Source organism: Halichoeres trimaculatus, unplaced genomic scaffold, assembly GCF_033239565.1.
Source record: "Halichoeres trimaculatus isolate MK-OKI-2021-1 unplaced genomic scaffold, fHalTri1.1 fHalTri1_scaffold_18, whole genome shotgun sequence".
Taxonomy (NCBI): domain Eukaryota; kingdom Metazoa; phylum Chordata; class Actinopteri; order Labriformes; family Labridae; genus Halichoeres; species Halichoeres trimaculatus.
Genome location: NW_027437196.1, coordinates 20,274,175 through 20,294,686, shown reverse-complemented (window position 1 = coordinate 20,294,686; position 20,512 = coordinate 20,274,175). Strand labels below are relative to the sequence as shown.

The 20,512-nt window shown below is 40.7% G+C and overlaps 1 protein-coding gene across 2 annotated transcripts in view; it reads right to left on the bottom strand.

Annotated features, from left to right (window-relative positions):
• vav3 (vav guanine nucleotide exchange factor 3) overlaps window positions 1-20,512 on the bottom strand; it is a 149,456-nt gene that overhangs the window by 45,601 nt on the left and 83,343 nt on the right. For both annotated transcript variants that reach the window (XM_074693155.1, XM_074693156.1), the window contains exons 3-10: window positions 6,760-6,818; window positions 6,613-6,678; window positions 4,808-4,916; window positions 4,568-4,669; window positions 3,593-3,661; window positions 2,575-2,678; window positions 2,318-2,417; window positions 106-201 (exon numbers count right to left, since the gene is read on the bottom strand). In XM_074693155.1, coding sequence (XP_074549256.1) covers window positions 106-201; window positions 2,318-2,417; window positions 2,575-2,678; window positions 3,593-3,661; window positions 4,568-4,669; window positions 4,808-4,916; window positions 6,613-6,678; window positions 6,760-6,818 — 705 coding nt within the window. The remainder of the gene's footprint in view (window positions 1-105; window positions 202-2,317; window positions 2,418-2,574; window positions 2,679-3,592; window positions 3,662-4,567; window positions 4,670-4,807; window positions 4,917-6,612; window positions 6,679-6,759; window positions 6,819-20,512) is intronic.

Here is a 20,512-nt window from a genome sequence, read left to right as displayed (position 1 = left end):
ACAGATTAATCCTTTTGAATTTTAGGGCTGAGACGCCCTGTATCTGTTCTGTTTCTGAAAACAGCAGGACACAAACTGTAGGAGGAAGAAAGGTTGTAGGTTTACCTGCAGGAGGAGGTGATACTTTAAGACTCGCTGCATAGGAACCACCAGCAGATCTCTCAAAGTGAACTTCCCGTAGTTAGCTCTTTTTGAACACTCCTGGAAGAGAAATCAAACTGTTACCTCCTCAGTTATTACTTTATATAAAATAAATTACTTACAAGTGAGCAAAGACAATGACTGATGAAGAAGAAAACTTCCATAAGCTCTAATCTCACAGTCTAATATAACCCACACAGAAACAGAGTTAAGATTGTGAACTGTTTTTACCTGCAGTACCTCATTTTAACACTGGAGGGCGCTTTTTGACTGCTGTCATGTGTTTTCTGAAACCTGGCTGTGTGAGGGGGAATATATTAGTTTAATTGAGTCCACTCCTCCCAGTCACCTTAATATTCACACCCCTCACGACACAGGCCAAGGAGGGGAATGGCAGCTATTTTTAACTCTAGCTTTAATATTGGCAGTGGACCTAAACTAGGCATTAGCTTTTTTAAAAGTCTTATTCTTAGTTTTTTGCATCTAGATGCGTAAACTGCACAACCAGTTTTTATTTGCTATCGTTTACCAGCCTCCTGGGCCAATTTCTATCTGATTTCTCTTTTTTTTTGTTACCTCATCCTTCTTTCCGATAAAATCCACACTGTTGGTGACTTTAATATTCATGTGGACGTTGTTGATGAAAGTCTTTGTATTGCCTTCATGTCAATGCTGGATTCATTCTGTTTCACACAGGCTGTAAACCAACCATCTCATCACTTTAACCACACCTTGGATCTTGTTCTGGCACACGGTCTGGAAACTGTCAACTTAGCAGTCTTACCGCAGAATCCTCTTCTGTCAAATCACTTCTTGGTAACTCTTTTTAACGATCAGATATTAAAGATTAGAGATAAAATTAGTAACATGTTACTTTCAAGTGCGGTAGAACTTTGGCCAATGGCGAAATCACAGAAACGGCACTTGGACCTAATATAGTCTTGGACTGCTTTTCCAGAACTGGTTTCAACAGTTGCTTCAGCCAAACCATCGACTTGTCTTTTGGATCCCGTCTGAGCTTGGCTGCTGAAGGAAGTCTTTTCCTTGGTCGGATCTTCTTTATTAAGTTAATAAGTTAATATGTCCTTACTGACGGCCTACGTGCCCCAACTTTTTACAGCTACTGAAATTGAGCCTCTTCTTAAGAAACCTACACTTAATTCAGGCTCTTTGGTCAACTACAGACCGATATCAAACCTCCCTTTTATTTCGAAAATCTTGTAAAAAGTTGTCGCGAGTTAGCTCTGTGAGTTTCTCCAGAGCACCAGTCACTTTAAGGTCTTTCAGTCTAGGTTCTGAGCCCATCTAGCACTGAGACTGCACTGCTAAAAGTGACCAACGATCTACTATTGGTGGTTTTCTTGTGCCGTCTTGCTCAATCTTAGTGCTGCTTTCAACACTCTTGAACATCACATCCTTCTGCTCTTAATAGCAACAGGCCATCCCATATTATCTGTCTAAGTCACTGTGTTCTCAGCACACAAGCCTGATCATCGTAACTAGGGTCTCTAAAAGTAGTACGGGGGGACAATCCTTTAGTTATCAGGCTCCTCTTCTTAGGAATCACTCACCGATTGAGGTCTATGAGGCAGATACAGTCTCTACTTTTGAGAGTAGACTTAAAACTTTCCTTTTTGATAAAGCTTATAGTTAGAGCTGGATCAGGTCTGAACCAGCTCTTAGTTCTGCTGCTATAGGTTTAGACTGTTTGGGGGAAACTGACACATAGGGCTCTTCTTTATCGTTCCCCTCTATCTGTTAGTCTAACTTCTAATCTTAATGTCCTATTGTAAGTACTGACCATACATACATACAGTTGCACCTTAACTATCTCCACAACGCCCAGCTACAGACTGTGTGTGAGGAAAGTTTTGTATTCATGGTGGGTTGAGATAAGATGAGACTCTTTATCATGTCTTGATGTTGGGCTTCTACTAATACACATTTATTAACATTAATGGATCTAGACCTGTTAATGTTTTTCTTTTGGAAAGAGTCTTGTCGTTTGTCATGATTTGACACTATTTGATTGACTGATGGATTGATGGATTGATTGATTGATTGATTGATTGATTGATTGATTGATTGATTGATTGATTGATTGAATGATTGACGAAATGATCTTAAATGTCTGAATCTCTGAACGATCATTCACTGTCCCAGAAACCTGTTGTACCTCCAGCTTCATGCGGACATCCTCTCTGTCCTTACAGATGTAGTCCAGAGTGGCAATGGCCGTCTCCACCTGGCTGCAGTATTTACCGTAGATCAACAACCTGCAACATAAACCAGCCATAGAAGTATCAGCCCATACAAACCTGTCATTACTGTGAGATTTAAAATAATGAGAAGATGAGCGTTAACAGAAGAGGTTATAATCTTATCTCTTCAAGAGTACTTTCACACTAAAAGAAGACACAGTCCATAGTATACCTCTCTTTGAAGGTGATGAAGATTTGGTAAAGGTCCTGAGCACTTCTGCTGTGGACTGACTCCTGAATCTCAAGCAGTAAACATTTATGAACTTTAACCAGCTCCTGAAACACAGCAAGACAAGCATCCATCTGTTAAAGGTTCAAGAGATAAATATATTCACTGTTTTTTATTTTCTTTCATGAACCAGATTTGTAGAAAATAAGACAGCATCTGTAAAGCTAATGTAAGTTATGCCACGATGCAAAAACAAAAATATTGTCAATTAATGGTGCAAAAGACAGAGAAGCATGTTAGCATGTTTTCATCTTACAAATGATACATCACATCAATCAGTATTAAGTATGACTTTGATGGTGTTATTGGTTTTCCAACCTATGCTCAAACACCAGTTTATTTGAGGACACTTCAGTCAAACAGTTTGTGTTTCAGAGGGTCTTTGGGTTCAGAGTCAATGCTCCAGCGTCATCTGCCCTCAGATTTATTAAAAATACAGAAATCTGAGGACAGATTATCAAATATCTCAAAGCCTCTAGTTGTAACTGGCAGGTGGTCTCACACCCTGTGACTGTTCGAATTGGATCGCCATGTTCTCACATTTATGCTGAACATGTTCACATGCTCCAGACCGCAGGGTGTGTCCCAGCCAGAGGAAGTTAAAAAAGATGGATGGCACGCTGTGACTGAAATTAAAGGTCTCAACACCTAAAATCAGCTTCAAAGTTCTGACTAAATTGTAAGGATTTGACTTTGAATCCAACAGCATGAAGTTCTTCAGAGGATTGTGATGACAGACCAGACATGATTGCCAGGTTTGAGGAAACTTACACCATTGCACATATTTTTTTACACCTGCATCAGCATTGACCAGTGAGGCTGAGGCTCATCCTGACAGACAGGACGTTACGTATAAACATCTTTCCCCCTGTGGCCTTTCAACATCTCATCAGGACTTAAAACCAGAGATAAAGACACGTGACAGGAAGCTGATCCTCTGCTTTCAGAGACAGAGACCTACCGGGATGTTCACAAACAACTTCTCCATCTCTGCCATGGTGAGGAACATGGTGAGTGGTGCCATGAAGTGCTGCAGGGAGTAAGAGGGAGAAAGTCATCGTGAGATAAGTTGTGATATTACAGAGGCGAGCAGCAAAGAGCTGCAGTCAGCAGAAACAAGCAGCAGCGTCTGGGTCACCACAATAATCTCATTTTCAGACTTTAATGATTTCCTCTCTGCGCTCAGTCACCTCCACGTCTCCACGGAGCGAGCCAGCACAAACTACAGTCCACAAACACTTCATATCCACAGCCGTCTACTGAGAGAGCCCACGGGGAAATCTGCAGAGCGCTTTTTACAGACATGAGCGAATATCAGGAGAAGAGGAGGACAGCAGAGGAGGGGGGCCTGCCCCACTCTCTCTGCTGGGATCTCTCTTTACCCTCTGCTCATTTCACAGGAAAACCATGCCCCCTCTCATTTCTATCAGCAGGGACAGATTTGTTACAAAACTCATTATTTTTTCCATTAAACCCAAAAACTCTCACTGTTTTCCTGACTTTATGTGATAAAGAGGCAGAATTAGTTTGTAGAGCCGTGACAGTGTGAAAAGTTAACTCCACAGTCGGACATAGTTAGCGTGGTCTCAGAGGATGGAGAACTATTAAGATGTAGTGACATATGTAGGATGATAAGCTCATTTCACAGACATCAGAGTTTAAAATGACTGCTGATGGGTTTCAGTGTTTCATTAGAGCAGGACGCACCACTGTTCTCCTGCCTGAAGCACAAGATGTAACCTCCAGAGTTGGAAATAAAGCTAATGCTAAAGCTCAAACATTTTCAGTTCACTGAGTGTCCACTAGAGTACAGCTTGGTACTAAAACTCCAAAGCTCATGTTTCTATTCATGACAACTGTACTGCTTTGTTTACAGCAGACTAAGGGTTAAAGAGAGGGGGGGTTAGGGGCGTGGCCTCTTTAAATGTGTTCTTACCTTCTCTATAGACTCCAGGGTCTCTGTGTATTTCTCCTCCGTCTGTCTGATTTCTGTCAGACAGCAGCTCCTGATGTCAGTCTCTACCTGCTTCTGAAACGCCTGCTCTCAGACACACACACACACACACAAACACATATGCATGCATACGCACGCACAAGATGACAATGTTATTAATAACCCATATCTCTTTAATCCAGGTTATTGTTGTAAGGTGAGGAGCAGAGGTAGAGGACTGACCGGAGGAGGAAGGGCTTCTGTCTTCATCAAGTCTTCATAAATCTCTCCTCCATCTTCATCATCGTACACACAGTCATACAGATCCTCCTCATCCTCCACGCCGTTCTCACTGCAGCAAACAGAGCAACACACCTTTACCTTTGCCTGAGAGTGATGATGACATCACAGTCGTCTGACTGTAAGAGGTTAACGGTTCATAAAGAAACCACGGAGAGTAAAACATTCGCACAGAGAGGATCTAAATAACTCTGAATCCTGTTAGTCAGGGACAGCATCAATCCATGGCTGTGAAAGAGGCTCACACACACACTCACACTCACACTCACACACACACACACACACACACACACACACACACACACACACACACACACACAGACACACAGATTTTTCATGTGTAGCCACAGGCCTGTTCTCTCTGTGTTCACGTCTGAATCAGTTACAAACTGAACCTTAGCAATGATGCTAACATGAAATGACTTGGGGCTTGCGTGTTTTGAAATCTGTACCTGAGAGCCAGGTGGGATCAGGTAGAAAGAGCCATGAAGAGAAACTTAAAACAGGAACATTAATACAGAGCATGGAGAAATTTAAACTTAAAGGAGAGGTTTTGTTCAGTTTTAGTTAAAGAGATGTTTTATGAGGTCTTTGTGTACACAGAGGAACCAGCTCAGCTCGGTTCTCATGAGAAACCGTTGATGAAGACAACATAAGACTCAAGGACCAATCATCAGAAGGATGCCAGTAGCTCACATACATCTGCTGTCTGCATCCCTTACCACCCAGAATCCCTACCTCACTGATCATCACTGTTTTTGCCACTTCTTTAATTTTCACAAGTTCAATCAGAAAAGCAGAAAAGCAGAATAGAAGTTTAGTCCACGTCATATGTGTAGCTTTTCAGCATACACTGTGCCAGCTTCTAAAGGGGAGACAGAGCTGAGATAAACTACACACATCACTCTGTCCAGACCATCACGTTGAGACTGCTTCAAATTTTCAAAGTTTTTTGGGCAAAAACTGAGTTTAGTTGTGCATCACAGACACAAACAGCTGATCAGTGCTACGTGGTCTGAGGACATTAGAGCCAAAGTTTGACGGTCTTAATTGATCTAAATCAGTGTTTTTTGTTTTTTTTTCTTAAAGGATGGGGTTACAAATCACCTTCCAAAACCAAAAAATATTCACAGTCACAAATGTCAACCATTACTGTTAGAAACATAAACATCAACAAGGGTTAAATCTGATATGAGACCACGCACACAGAGATGATTTTCTTGTGGCAGTAAATTCATTCAGGTAACACAGCAATATGTGCACACAGGTAGTCTTAGTTTGTACAAATGAGCTAAAATAAGTATCTGAAGCTTTTCTTTCTATCATTTTGGTCATTATCTGGATTGGCCTGTTAGAGTATTCTCACAACAGGGTCCCCAATCTTCTGCAGCTATTTTTTTAGGACCCCTGATATAATAAGGTGGTAGAGCTGACCCCATCTGCAGAAGCTGATGGTGGAGCTCTTTTTTATAAAGAACCTAAGTATCCCTTTAAGAGCGAGCAGGTTGATTGAACTGAAGAGGGCCTTGATAAAGGGAATGACATATTCTGAATGACTCACAGGAACATAAACACTCCCTTGGCTGACCTCTTCTTCTCTGCTGTCACCTTTGAGGTCCTTTTCGTGCAGAACTTATCTCACCATCTCTCATAGTGATGGTGCTTAGACTATAAAGGCTGAATATTTCAGTAAAACAGCTCTCATGAACCCTGACACTTAAAACAGTTGTGGGAGTTGGCAGACATACTCTATGAGGTCCTCCAGGTGGTTGTAGATGTCCTCATCCTCGACGCTCTCCTCTGAGGGAAACGGTCTGCAGACACAAACAGAGGACCCTGTGTCAGACTGAAACACTTAAATATGAAGGAGAGAGGACGAATCAGAAGAAACTTACCTGATCCCAGTTTGTTGTGCTGTGGCTGTGTGAGACAGTTTGGACAGGGTGTCGATAACCTGCAACACAAACAAGGATACTTATCAGTATGATTTACAGCATCAGATCTAAAATATTCAGCCTGGATAGAAAGACTGATTTGTGGCCCAGAATTAATTCAAGTTTGTTTAAACCATTTAATCCTCATGTTAATAATTGTCTTTTTTTAAAAAACTGCACTACTAAGAGCTACCTCATGATGGCAGCACAGTTACACATTATGGGACTGCTGCTTACATCTTGTTGCTGTGGTTTGTATGTATGTAACAAACAGACTATGTTTATACAAATTCAGCCATGATACATGATCCACATGATTCTAGTTTTTTTAGTATTTGCATTTAAAATCAAAAAACCTATTTAGAAATAACTGCATAAAAACAGAAATAAATTAAAAAATGCACACAAATTCTGATAAACAATATGAACTATTAGTCATTTTGTAGAGCTTTCAAGGTTCATACATTTTAATATCTTCTGGGTTTTTTTTTCATGATTACCAGTGTGTAAAAAGTGAGAAATACCAAAAATATTGATACAACTAAAACAAAACTAGGATTTAATTTCAGTTTGGGAAATGTTGACAAACATTTTATTTTTTATTTTTTTTTAAATTGACAATTTACTGGCTTAAAACTAAACTACCCCAACAAGTTGCTCCCTCAAAGCACCTCAGAGCTCATGGTACAGGATCAAGAAGAACATGTTGAGCAGGAGCGAAAGCCGCAGAGCAGGCTGTGAGCAGCTGTGTTAACATGCAGCAGCAAGAATTGATCGTTCTGTGAAGTTAACCGTGTGCTCTTATTGGCTGACATGATTGTTATTAGTATGACATGTAATTTCACGCCACTATGCTCGAAGCTGCAGCTGCCCTTGACCCTGTGTCATGTGACCTGTTTGGCCAATTAGCAGCTGCTGCATCGACAACAAAGATTCATGATCAGAGTCTGCAGAAGGATCTGATCAGTAACACATGACCAACACTATTCTCCCATTCTCATGTTGGTCATCTGCGCCACAACTGAACAGAGAGATACTGCTGATACACACATGGCAGCACATTCCTTCTCTACCTCACACACATACACACACACATACACGCGTGACACAGACATAACAGAGACACATTAGGCCTGGAGCACAAGCTCTCAGGGATCAATACTGATCACACAACAGGCCTCGCCTCCCCCACAGAACATTGACACTCACATTGAAACACACAAACACACACACACACACACATGTTTCTGCTGACGTCCTTTAAACCAAACAACAGTGTTGCTTCTTCTGATGTGAGCTGTGTTTAGTGTCAGTATTCAGAGTTGTAACCAGCAGGTGGTCTGGCTTCACTGTGTTGATCAGATCAACATAAGAACAATCAAGCTGCATCAAACATCCTTCAGTGAAAGATGAGAGACACTGACACAAGTTTCATGATACAGAAATCATCTCAGAGATCAGAAACCTCGAGGCAACAACGCTGAGTTCATCTGACACACGGTGACACATGAAGCTCTAATGCAAGGAGAAGAATATGAGTTTCTGACGCTACAGTTTGATCATGTTTTTGCACCACCGTTAGTCTGACAATCTTCAGCTGATTTCACACAAGCATAGTATCCTGAAAACTTCCCAAAAGTTTCAGGATGAGATGACAGCTCAGATATTCACCTCCACTTCATCCAGACTTTAACAAGAGATGAGCTGATGTGAGAACACAGCATGAAACGCTCATCTGCATATTCATCTGTGTCCTCACAGCATTGATGTAATGTACAAACTGTCATCATAGTGTAGGTTTCTGCTGCTTCATCCTACGTCATGGAGTGAACAGTAAACTGTGGCTTTAAGATGCTGATGTCACATGCTTCCTCTTAAAACTCATCCATCTCCCCTTATCTCACATGGAGGACTTTATGATGTAAAGGAAATGAATGGACAAACAAATCTGGATAATATTTCTAAAGGGAGGATTCAAAGTGTGACATTTACACTCATCTTTAGGTCATAGTCAAAGTCATCCCTCGGTGAGTGAAGGTTTTCACCTTTGGGATCAGGACTGAACTGTCCTTCACAGCTGCACACATCACTTCAGTTATGCCAGGAGTAGGGCTAAACAATTTCAGAAAATAATCTAATCGCAATTTTTTTAGACCAATATCGCCATTGGAATTTAGCATACAATGGTTTTTTTTTGTTGTTTTTTTTAATTCATTTATTTATTTATTTATTTTTTTTTGGGGGGGAGGGTTATCTTCTGCATTGTTCACTTAACACAAATTTTAAGTCATTTTATAGTTTGACAAACATGACAAAAGATACTGTTAACATCTAAACAAGTCATTTTTGTATTTCTTAATTGAAAAAGAAAAAGGAACACTGTTAAATTCTACTGACCTCCAGTTGTCAGTAAGAGTAACAAAAGTGATCAAGAGGTATGGCTCTGCGATCTACTGGATGGATCTTTGAAGCTCACAGGTTTTTTTTTTTGCTAGATATAAAACAGCATTTTGACTTTGGTGGTTTTAGGGGAGAGCAAGTACAAGTTACTATATTCCCTCCAGGTCTGTGTACATGAAACTTTTCTTTTTTTTCTAATTGCAGCCTTTGCGATTTGAAAATTGCATTTTATTACATTGCGATGTCGGTTTAAAATCGATTGATTGTTAAGCCCTAGCCAGGAGTGTGTCCAAACTTTCCTGACTGGTGTGGTCTCAGTGGGTCTCTGTCCCTCCCTCTGGAGCCAGCCCTGATCTGAACAATCATGCATGAACAAGTTTCTCCCATGAATTACATTTCTAATGTTTGCTCTGAACCTGCAGAGAAAGGAAAGTGTAAAATCAAGGCTGCCTGTCCTCTCAGATATTCTGTCCTGAGGGCACAGAGGGTCGAGTCTCTGCATATTTAATCAAAAACCAAAACCAACACTTAACCTTTCAGAGTCTATTTCAAACTACTATGAGCTATTTGGTCTTTAGCAAGTAAAGAAAAGGAGAGCTGTAGGTGATCTGTTTAAGTTGAATATTCATAACGGTGAGAAATTTCTAACATCTGCATCCTCACAGACCTGTCTCTGAGCTTCTTCCTCCTCCTATCCCTGAAGCATCCAGAGAGGAGGAGAGAGGTGTAACTATAAGAGGAAATAGTCAGTTGTGAGGGAAGACAAATATAGACGATTTCTTCTGCAGGAGTTAAAAATAAACAGTGATTCAGCCTCACACAAACTCTTAACTCTGCTTCAGTTCTTTAACGCTGCACTGAGCAACTGTGTCATCACAACACAACCACACAAACCCAGTCATGTTTCAGACACAGTGGTCAGGGTACAGGGTATATGTGTGTGTGTGTGTGTGTGTGTGTGTGTGTGTGTGTGTGTGTGTGTGTGTGTGTGTGTGTGTGTGTGTGTGTGTTGGTGCGACCGGATTATCGGGGCATTTTATCGGTTTACGTACCGACATTATCAGGACACCACCGGATTATGGGGACACCTCAAGTGTCCCGATAAGTCGAGCAGCGTAGACGCATTACAGACGATGCCAGTAAGCGCCTCGTGCTTTTTCTCGACATGTCCTGACAAGTACGGAAATCTAACTTTTTTGTGTCTCACACACAAAGTCATACACACGGAAAAAATTTGGCGCCATTTGATTTTCATACACAAAAACCGGATATTCACACACAAATTTAGCAAAGTTCATTGGTTTAGCGCTTTCCTGACGTTCTGCTCAGTGATTAGCTGCAGTCGACGTCAATCTGGGAGGCTCCGGCACCGTGATTGGCTGCTCTGTCTCCATGCCGCAGAGACTCCTCGCGAGCAGAGAGGAAGAGGTTTAAAGGGTAGAGGTAAGGCAAATTTTTGATTACTCCTTATAAAAGTTTGAAATTTGTTGCTATGTTCGTGTCTTAGTCATCTCCTTTGCTTATTAAGTTTGTTGCAAGAGTTGACCTGTTGTGTTAAGGGAGCTAGCCTATGTTCGTAACTTTCCCCTGCAGCCACGTGTCAAGACATGATTCAAGGTTAACGTGTTGAACTTTTTAAACCGTCAGTGAGTGAAAAAGGCTTTAACCTTTGTCTGTAAGGCAGGAAACATAGTTGAGCTATGGATAAAACATAAGTATGTCTCGAATCTGCTGTTTTATGCGTCTGTGAGCCGCTCTCTCCTCCCATTCATTCTGCACCTAGCTCGACCAAAAAACCGACCCTTAACTAGCGTCCCTTGTTTGGTTCATAATTCATTAATTATTCATCCCACCGTCACATGGAGGCCACGGTTAAGGTCTTAATAAGTTAAGCTTTCCGAGGATATGCGTTTTTTGTTTGTGGGCCAAGGCTTCATGAAGATAGAAGTGTTTAAAGTTGTGTCGGGATTTGCTCCTCATCAGATCAGCTAGTAGTGCGCCGCTCCCTCTCCTCATGTATTCTGCACCTCGCTCGACCCGAAAAATCCCCTCTGAACGAGCGCCCGGTTTTTGGTTCATAATTTATTAATTACTAATCCCAGCAATGTGTGGAGGCCATGGTTAAGGTGTCAATAAGTTAATCTTTCTGAATATAAACATTGTTTGTTGGTGAGCCAAAGCCTCATTAAGATAGAAGTGTTTAAAGTTGTGTTTGTTTGCTTCACATCAGCTGAGATGGAGCAGGTGAGACATGTTCATCATTGATGATGATGATTTGGAAATAGAAATGTGTTAATGATGGGATTCAGACTAAGGCTAAGGGAAATAATGTTTTTTGTTTTATTTCTTGATCTTTGCCTTTGTAATCCCTGTGTTTTGTTCTCTTAACTTTTGGTTTTCAGTGTTGTAATTGTTTCTTAGTGTTTCTGGTTCCCTGTGTCTGCACACTTCTCTCAGTGTCAAGTTTTTATTGTAGTCTTATTGTGGTCTTTGCCCCTGTGTGCCTCTGGTTTTTGCTTCCTGCCTTTGTCCTTGTGATGACCCTGATCACACTCACCTGTGTGTTGTTAGACAGGTGTGTCTGATTGCCCCTCTGACTTCAGTCAGTGTTTCTCTCCCTCTTGTTGTCTGTGCATTGTAAAACGTTTGCCTCCTGCCTCTCCAGCCTTCCAGTGATTTTTGTTTTTCTGAATGAAAAAAAAAAACGTAGTTTTGTGGTGATCAAAAACTCAGGGAATAACTGATGAGTAAATGTTAATGAGGGGACAGGTTCTATTTATTTAAGCGTTGATTGTCTTTTGTTTCCCTTTTATTGTTATCAGCACTAAATACCAATGAAGTTGTGGAGAGAGGTTTGTCCAAGTTTTGCTGTTTGCATATTTCTCTGTTATGCATATGAAGTAAAAATCACAGGATAGAGAGCTGCTTTTCCGGGGATGAAAGGTGTCAGGCAAGCCCACCATATTCAGTCCTATGACAATGCAATTTAAGAACACTGCCTTTTCTCCTGGTTTTGTGAGAGAGATATACTTTGCTCCCATAATATTCAGTAGCTTTTATGAGTTGAGCATGTATTACAGATGGAGCTTGTATCTTCCTCAAAGCAAACCACCATCATAGTTATATACTCAAAAGTATTACTGAAGAATTTACACATGCTTTACAATTAAACATTAACAACATATTCATGAAGGTTATTAAAATTTGTTTGAAATTGAATTTTATTGTCTTGGCATTACAGCAAATATGGCTGAAAAGAGAAGAAGACGGAGAAAGACTCCAGAACAGGATGCAATCGAACATATTGTTCAGGAGAAAGATAAAGCCTTCATTGAGGAACGGTTCATCAACAACTATAAAGGTAAGTTTTTCACCTATGATATAAATGTTAGTCTCTCTTTGTGTTGTAGACTTGCTTTTGCAGCCTGGTGCAAAAGTTAGAAATCATTAAAAGTTAGCTCCTAATGTTAAAAAAAGTTAGCTCCAATGCTTCAGCATTGGCTCCTAATAAGGTTAGACGAAAAAAAAAAAAACTGGGCCCGTATTCGCAAAGCATCTTAAGCCTAAAAGTAGCTTTTAGTGACATCATTCTTAAAAAAATCTTAAAAATTCCTCAGATTTTAAGATTTCTCTTAGAATTTTCCCTTGGTAAGATAAGTTATTCACAAAGTGTCTTCAGCCTTAAGAGAGCTCCTAAGGTGAAAAACTGTTAGGAGGGAGGAGGACTTTGAAGAAGCCGAAGAGTGGACACCGATACTGGTGTCGGATTTTCCCAACAAGCTAAACACAGCTTCTGCCACCTGAGACAGCTGATCAGCTGCTGATCCACCCCCTAAACTGTCTGTTTAACGGGGAGATGAAATTCTTTAACATCCATAGTTATTTTTATCAAAGACACCGATGTTATACCCTAAGTGGTAAACGGTTTGAGGACAACTTCACTTTGTGCTGTAATCTTCTCTTTCACTTGGGATCGCAGCACGTTCCAGTGCGTCTCACACTCACACTGAATGTCTGTGCAAGGAGAAGGAGCGACGCATTGATTTGTTGTGCGACGCGCTCCCAATTCTGCTTCTTCCCTTGTGCCGTGATCTCGAGACCCAAGTTCCCTCTTAAAGGGCAACTCCGTTTTTTTGACACCTGGACCTTATTTATAGGTGTGTGCATGCTCATATACTCACTCAGACAAACATTGTGCAGCTCAGAGTCCTTCAGAAGTTATTTAGATCCAGCTGATTTTAGCCACACTTAGCGGGGGCCATGGCAAGGGAGCTTCAGCGGGGAACATAATGTCTGCAAAATTGCGAATGAGCGATTTTGCAGACATTATGTCCCGCGCTGAAGCTCCCTTGCCGTGGCCCCCGCTAAGTGCAGCTAAAATCGGTTGGATCTAAATAACTTCTGAAGGACTCTGAGCTGCACAATGTTTGTCTGAGTGAGTATATGAGCATGCACACACCCATAAATAAGGTCCAGGTGTCAAAGTTGCCCTTTAACACTCTTATAGGACGCAGTCACACTGGCAAACTGTGCACGCTCCAGCCCTAAAGCATGTTTCAAATGGCCAGTGTGACTGCAAGCGTGCTGTTCTTGAGCACAATTCACTTCTCTGCTTTGGCAAGCTTCAGAGAGGTGGGCTTCAGCACAGTTTACTTGATGCACAAGCACAAGCACGTAGACAGCACGTGTGATCCATGACATATGATGACCGGGAGCGGACCTCTCGACAATCATTTTTAACAGTAGCAGGGTGTTAGGGGGCTGTGTTGGGCCGAAGTGACTTACCATAAGTCAAAAAGTCTTTAAAGTTGTAGCAGTGCTCTCTGTGTCTCATTGTGCTGACTCTGATGAGATCACACTTCATGTAAACAGACGCTTCATGATGACGTAGGCGGGCCATGCGCATGTGATGCCTGCTAAAGTCTGGTTCATATTGGAGTAGTGTGACAGCTAGCCGTACTCTCCAGCTGGGGAGGAGCCCTGCGGGAGGGAATCATGCTTAAGCACGGTTTGGATGGCTAGTGTGACTGCGCCCTTATTCAACTCCATGAGCTGAGCCAACAGCAGGCTCCTCTGTCTAGTTCTTTATTTATCCATGTTATTCGTTGTTTTGATCGTTCTGCCAAATCAAAGCGCTTTTTATAAGGATGCCAGTAATCACAGGAAGTGCTGACAGCTGAGTCTGCGTCCACCATTAAAATCAAACACATCGAGTTGTAAAATGAGCAGCATTGACAGTAAACAGATCAATAAGCAAATCAATATAATTGGTGTGTGAATGAGGTACATTCAAACATTTTGAAGCTGTGTCACTATTAACTTAATTTAGCTGAGTTTCATTAGCATGATATAAAATGAATATCACCATCACACATTCCTTAATAAAGTCTGAGTTATATGATCCGTTTAACTGTCCATTCATTATTAGGAGCACAAAGCATTTTTCCCCCTTATCTTTTCCTCTTTTCGTACCAACCAATCACAGCTTTTAAGAGACTGCATTGTACCTAGCAACGGGGTCAAACACACCTCCTCACTAAGATAAAAGTTTCTGTCTCTTTGCAAGGGCTTCGCCTGCAGCCATAGGGCGCCTGTCAGTCATATGACCCTCAGCTGTGCCTCTTATTGGGGGAGCTCATGATCTTAATATCCCCTGAACGGCTGCGTCAGAAAAAAATCACCCCCGGTACAGTTTGTGCTGATAGTAAAATTAGCGACTCAGACAGGAGACGTTTTTTGAACCAGGCTGTAAATAGGTTAATTTCTGCTTTGAAAACAGCTTTTTTTGGCTTGGTGTGTTAGTGACTTCTGGAAGTCCCAGAGCCAGCCTTAAACTGACACTCGAGAAACAGCAGATTTTAGCACTTCAGCATTGTCTCAAATTCTTGGACCAGAGGTTGCCGCTTGTTCTCATACTAACATAATTGTCATCATTTTGTGGTCACCCTTGTGCAGAGGAGATGTTTTTTAATCTTCCACACACTTTTTGGAGCATTACAGACATCATCAGAACATCACAGTTACCTCTAACCTGTAAAAGCATAGTGTACATGATGAACTGAATGTGGTAGCTTCAGGAGACTTGGTTAAAGAAACACAAATAGTTTAGAGCCATTTTAGCTGCTGTTTCACTACTTTATAAAAGCATGTAGCCATAGATCTCTGCTGTTTGGAAATACTTTTTCTGTGGTACTCCAGAAAGTGTTTGGTGGATTAAAAATATTTTCAGCACAAGGGTAAGTAGATTATGGGTAGACTTTTCTTTTGAAATCTCTTTGACAATTATAAATGAGGTTGGTTACCTAAAGAGCAGCTAATGTTTTCTGTCTTTTCTCCAGGGAGAGGTGTGTTTGCAAGAGAGTACATCGAACCAAAAAGTTTTGTGGTGGAGTACCGTGGAGTTTTGTCTCTGGGCAAAGGTGCAGATGACAAGAACAACAAATATATATTTGATTTCGTGTGGAACGGAAAGTGCCATTCGTAAGTATCCTGCTTGGTCAGTTACCAGAATGACCAAAAAGTTTCTTGTCTGATAGAGTTTTCATTTTTTATTTCATATTTCATTTTACGAGTTGGCATCAGGTTGCATGTTTGATTTTGTGAAAGCACATTTTTACTAATCTAACCCCAATGCAGGGAAACAATTTGGCTGCAGGTTTTTGTTCCAACTTCTCTGCAACACACCTGACTTGACTCATTTTGTCAGCTGATCTCAGACTTCAAACAGTTAATGGGTGTGCTGTTGATGGGTAGGAAGAAAAACCTGCAGCCACATAACCCTTTGTGGTATGAGTTGCCAATGTATTTTACCCTTTACATGCCGTCACATTGGTGGGACGAAGTTACACCCCTGGTCTAATTAAACATGCAGGGAAAGGAAATTGTAGGCAAATAAACTTGAAAATATACAAGTGTGTGTCAAAAATTGTGCATGTCGGGGGCGTCACTAGAATTTAGGGACGGGGGGCTTCAGCCCCAGGAGCGGCAAATGATCAAATGTGTAATAAACGAAACACAACGAATAGTGTTAATAACTGCTCAACATAGAGGCTAATGCCATGACTTTCACAAACAACACAATAATAGTTTTGTATTTTGAAGTCAGATTGATAAAATGTTGACACATAAGTAACTAGAAAAGATTTAGAATAGAATTTAAGGTTCTTTTATTAGTCTTAAAGATCTCCTAAAGGTCTAGCTCCTTTATATTTATCAGATTTTCTTTCACCATTTGAGCCAAGTAGGGCTCTCAGGTTGTCTTTAATGGTACCTAAAGTTAGAACTAAAACACTTGGGGAAGCCTCTTACTATTATTATGTCCCCCATCTGTGGAACAGCCTACCTAAAGACCCGAGGGTAGCTCCTACTGTTCATATTTTAAAAGTAAACTAAAGACCTACCTTTTTAGTCTGGCTTTTAGCTGATTGTATTTAGTATAATTTATTGTTATTATTTGATTTATTTAAATCCTCTTAACCTGTGTCATTTCTCCTTTTTAAGACCAGATCTATCACTTCTAATTTTATGACCGCTCTGCTTTAGCTGTTATTATTACCCACCGAGTTAGGCTATCTCATTTTTACCATATTACTTATTCAAATTTTATTTTATTTATTTTCCATGTCCTACAGACAAATTTCTCTATCTTTAGACTCACCTTTCCAGTGGAGGTCTCTCCTCTCATTCCCTGTGCTCCTCTGCCCTGACTCCTACAGATCAATAGGGGATGGCGGTGTCTCTATAGTTAATGTATATTTATGATTATATTAATAATAATAATATGATGATAATAATAATTAATAATCATAAACTACTGTTAGCAGGGGGCTGGAGTCAATTGTTAACTACCATCAGTGATAAATACTTACTTTTTGGAAAAACTCCCTGATATCCATTCTATATTGATGGCTTAAATAAAGACTTCTTGTGTCTTGCTTTACTCCTGAGTCCATGACAAGAAGATAGCCTCCATCCTTTTGACTGTCTGTCCAGTAACAAGGAAGAAGAGACGGATAAAGCCTGCCCACCGCTCCTAGCTTAGCTCAAACGCTGGGAGTCAATATGAAAGTTTAGCCTGTCTCTGCCTTATCAGATAAACTCTTCAGCCCTCCAAACGGTCTTGAGTGCCCTTTGTGAGTCGTTTTTACCTCATCAGTTAAGCTAGCTTCAACTATCAAAGTGTTATCTCCTTCCACTACTAAAAAGAGGCTTTGTTTCGTAACTTTAGTTGTCCTAGTACCACGATGGTTTTCGCGAGAGATGGGACATTATCAAACGAGTCAACTCTTTTGAACAGCGCTTTTCAGTGAACAAAAAGAAATGATTCTGTGTCTTTGTTTGCAGGCCATTACTGAATACAAATTGCCTGCACATTTCAGAACAAACAGCTCACTCATAAATGTGGATCGGTTCTCACTGTTCATTTGAAAAAGCTATACAAAAGACTCGACTCATTCGCGATTTCACATCTTCCGCGAAAACCACAGCGGCTGTCAGTAGTACGTTGAAATTACCTCAAACCATTTGGGGGGGGGGGCTTAATGATGTTTTAGGGGGGTGGGCTTCAGCCCCTCAAATTAGGCCTAATGACGCCACTGGTGCATATTATCCAAAAAGGTTGATGTATTTCAGTAATTCAACACAAAAGGTGAAATTCATGCCAAGGGAATCCTGACCAAGAATTAAGTGCTGAACATGGTCATACTTTGCAGTAGTCCAGCATTGTGCTTTTTAATTGGTCTAATGTGATACTAAATTTTTGATGTACTGAATTTTGTTTTCATGAGCTGTGACTCATAATACTCAAAAAAAAAAAAAAGAAATATATCACTGTGTGTCATGAATTTATCTAATTTATGAGGTTAACCTTCCCGTAAGAAATTCTGAAAAGTTACTGACGAATCAAAAAGAATTCCCCATGACCCACCTTTAGGTCCCGACCCAGTCTTTGGAAATTAATGTATTAGAGATCATAGAATGTGGGACCTCCTGCAGTCATCCCTCTCTGCTCTCTTTAAAAATAATGGAACAAACTAATGTTACCAGATATCAGGGCTTTTATTGTACATTGTATGAGTGAGGAATACATAATGGAAGAAAAAGAAAGATTGTGTTTTACATATTGGCAAAGGCTAAACTGAAATTTCATTTCCTGTTTTCTCTCCAGACACGTTAAATAATGTAACCACAAGCAAAAAAGTTTTTGTCATCTTTTTATCCCACAGTATAGATGCCTCAAAAGAAGACCAAACACTGGGACGGCTAGTGAATGATGATCATGTTCATCCGAACTGCAAAGTGAAAAGAATGATGGTTCAAGGGAGACCACACTTGTGCCTGTTCGCGATCAAAGGCATTTTTCCAGGAGAAGAAATCACCTACAACTATGGTGATTCCTCTTGGCCGTGGCGCTCAGTGGTGAGTAAAGTGTTCTCTTTTTTAGTTTGGGGCTCTAAAGCCTCATGCCGACAACCATAGCACGTCCTATTGTGCAGGACAGCAGTATGACCTTGAGTGTGATATATAATCCAGAAATGTTTGAACACAGCTTTTAGTGTAGTAGATGGTTAACAATCTGCTTCACCAGGGGTGTCAAACCTTTTTCACTGGGGGAAAAATAAGGGGAAAATGAATAAAATGCAGGAAAATAAGGCTTGATAACTATACAGGCTTAAATACATCACTAACGCAGATGGGTTGACTATGGCACAGTTGGTTGTCAGTCATGTTGTAACCTGAAGATTGCAGGTTCAATTTCCACTCTGGCATAAACAGTTTGTCTAGCACTTGGGCAAGAAACCTTACCCTGAACTGCACCTTGCAGGTGTTCTGCAGAATGTCTAAAAACATGTCATCCCGTAAATTGTTTTCAAAATGACTGAATCCTCCTGTTTTCTCTTAATGTCAACTAATTGATTGCATTATGAAAGACAGTGCATTTTCCTTGTCTAATTTCAGGAACCTTGTAAAGATCAAAGTCTCCTGAGTGTCAGTAAAAGTGGGCCAGCAGCAGAAAAGGCAAGCAGTGACTTATATCAAAAATGATATTGGCCCGTAAAGGTATTTATTATCGACCTGTCTGGCCAGCCTAACTTCCCTTCTGCCTTAAATTGACTAAAATTTTTGCTTTTAACTTTGCCAATGTCATTAAATATATTTTGTTGAATGAATATGAGTTGTTACTGCTTCATGAAATCTCAAATTTGGTCCTATCATTGCCTCGTACACAGGAAGCTGAGCTGGTTGGGAGCAATGAAGGGTCTTCAGCGGTCAGTCCCGGCCCTGGCACGTCAAAGGATGACACAGTAAGTTGACTGTATTTTTTAGATGTCAAGCTTTCACATCCAGTGGTAATTCAGTCCTGTTTGGTCACATGACATTCCACAGGACTCCACACACTATTGAATATGGTAAACTACCTAATACAGCTCAGGACTGTCAGTTAGCAGTGTCTTGTGAAGACAGGAACAAGTTTATAGACCAGGCAGCAGGTTAAGCTGCGTAAAGGCAGGTACACACTACAGGATAATTGTGCTGATTTTGGTCCCGATCTCCCCCTTACAATCAAAGTCAGCAAAGGCCTGATGTGTTGTTCTTGTAGTGTGGGGTGTGTTCGGAGTGATTTTGTCTGGTTGGAGTTGCTCTGAAGGCCTTCTATCGAGAGATTGTAGATAATGAACACGTTTTTGTTTTGTGACTTAAAATCCTGTAGTGTTTGGGGTGTTTCAAAAGGAGCTGAGCAGGTACAGTGGGTAATGTCACGTGTACCAGAGCAAAGCCAATCAAAACGCCAGCTGACCTAGCTGACTGACCAAAGAGGAAGTAAGAAATCTATCTGTAATACTAAAAACGACTGTACCCACCTCCAACTCGCACTGTTATTCATACAGCCCATATCCTCGCCTTCTCCAAGACTTTTTTCAATGTCTTTCCTTTTTTTTGAAAAGAATTTAAGGGGCTGTAAACAACCATCATTGCCTTTTCCCATTTGTGTGTCATGTTGTTTACAATGAAGTCATTTTTTACCGTGCAAGACTCGGAATATTGTGTGTAAAAACATTGATACTCTGCTGCAGAATTGGTTAATGTGTGGTGTCCTGGGAGTGAAGACCACATACTATGAAATCAAAAAGAAGGCTCTTTTGCACTCTGTCTTTTGTGAACATCAAGTGTGTGGTTTCTAAATGTGTGAAGTTTTGGAGAATCCTGTGATGAGTACCAGCCAAAACTTATGGTCACCTGACTTACCTCGATATAGGGACACCTCTTGTTAGGCTCCCCTCCCCCAACATATCTTTACTCTGAAAGTTTAATG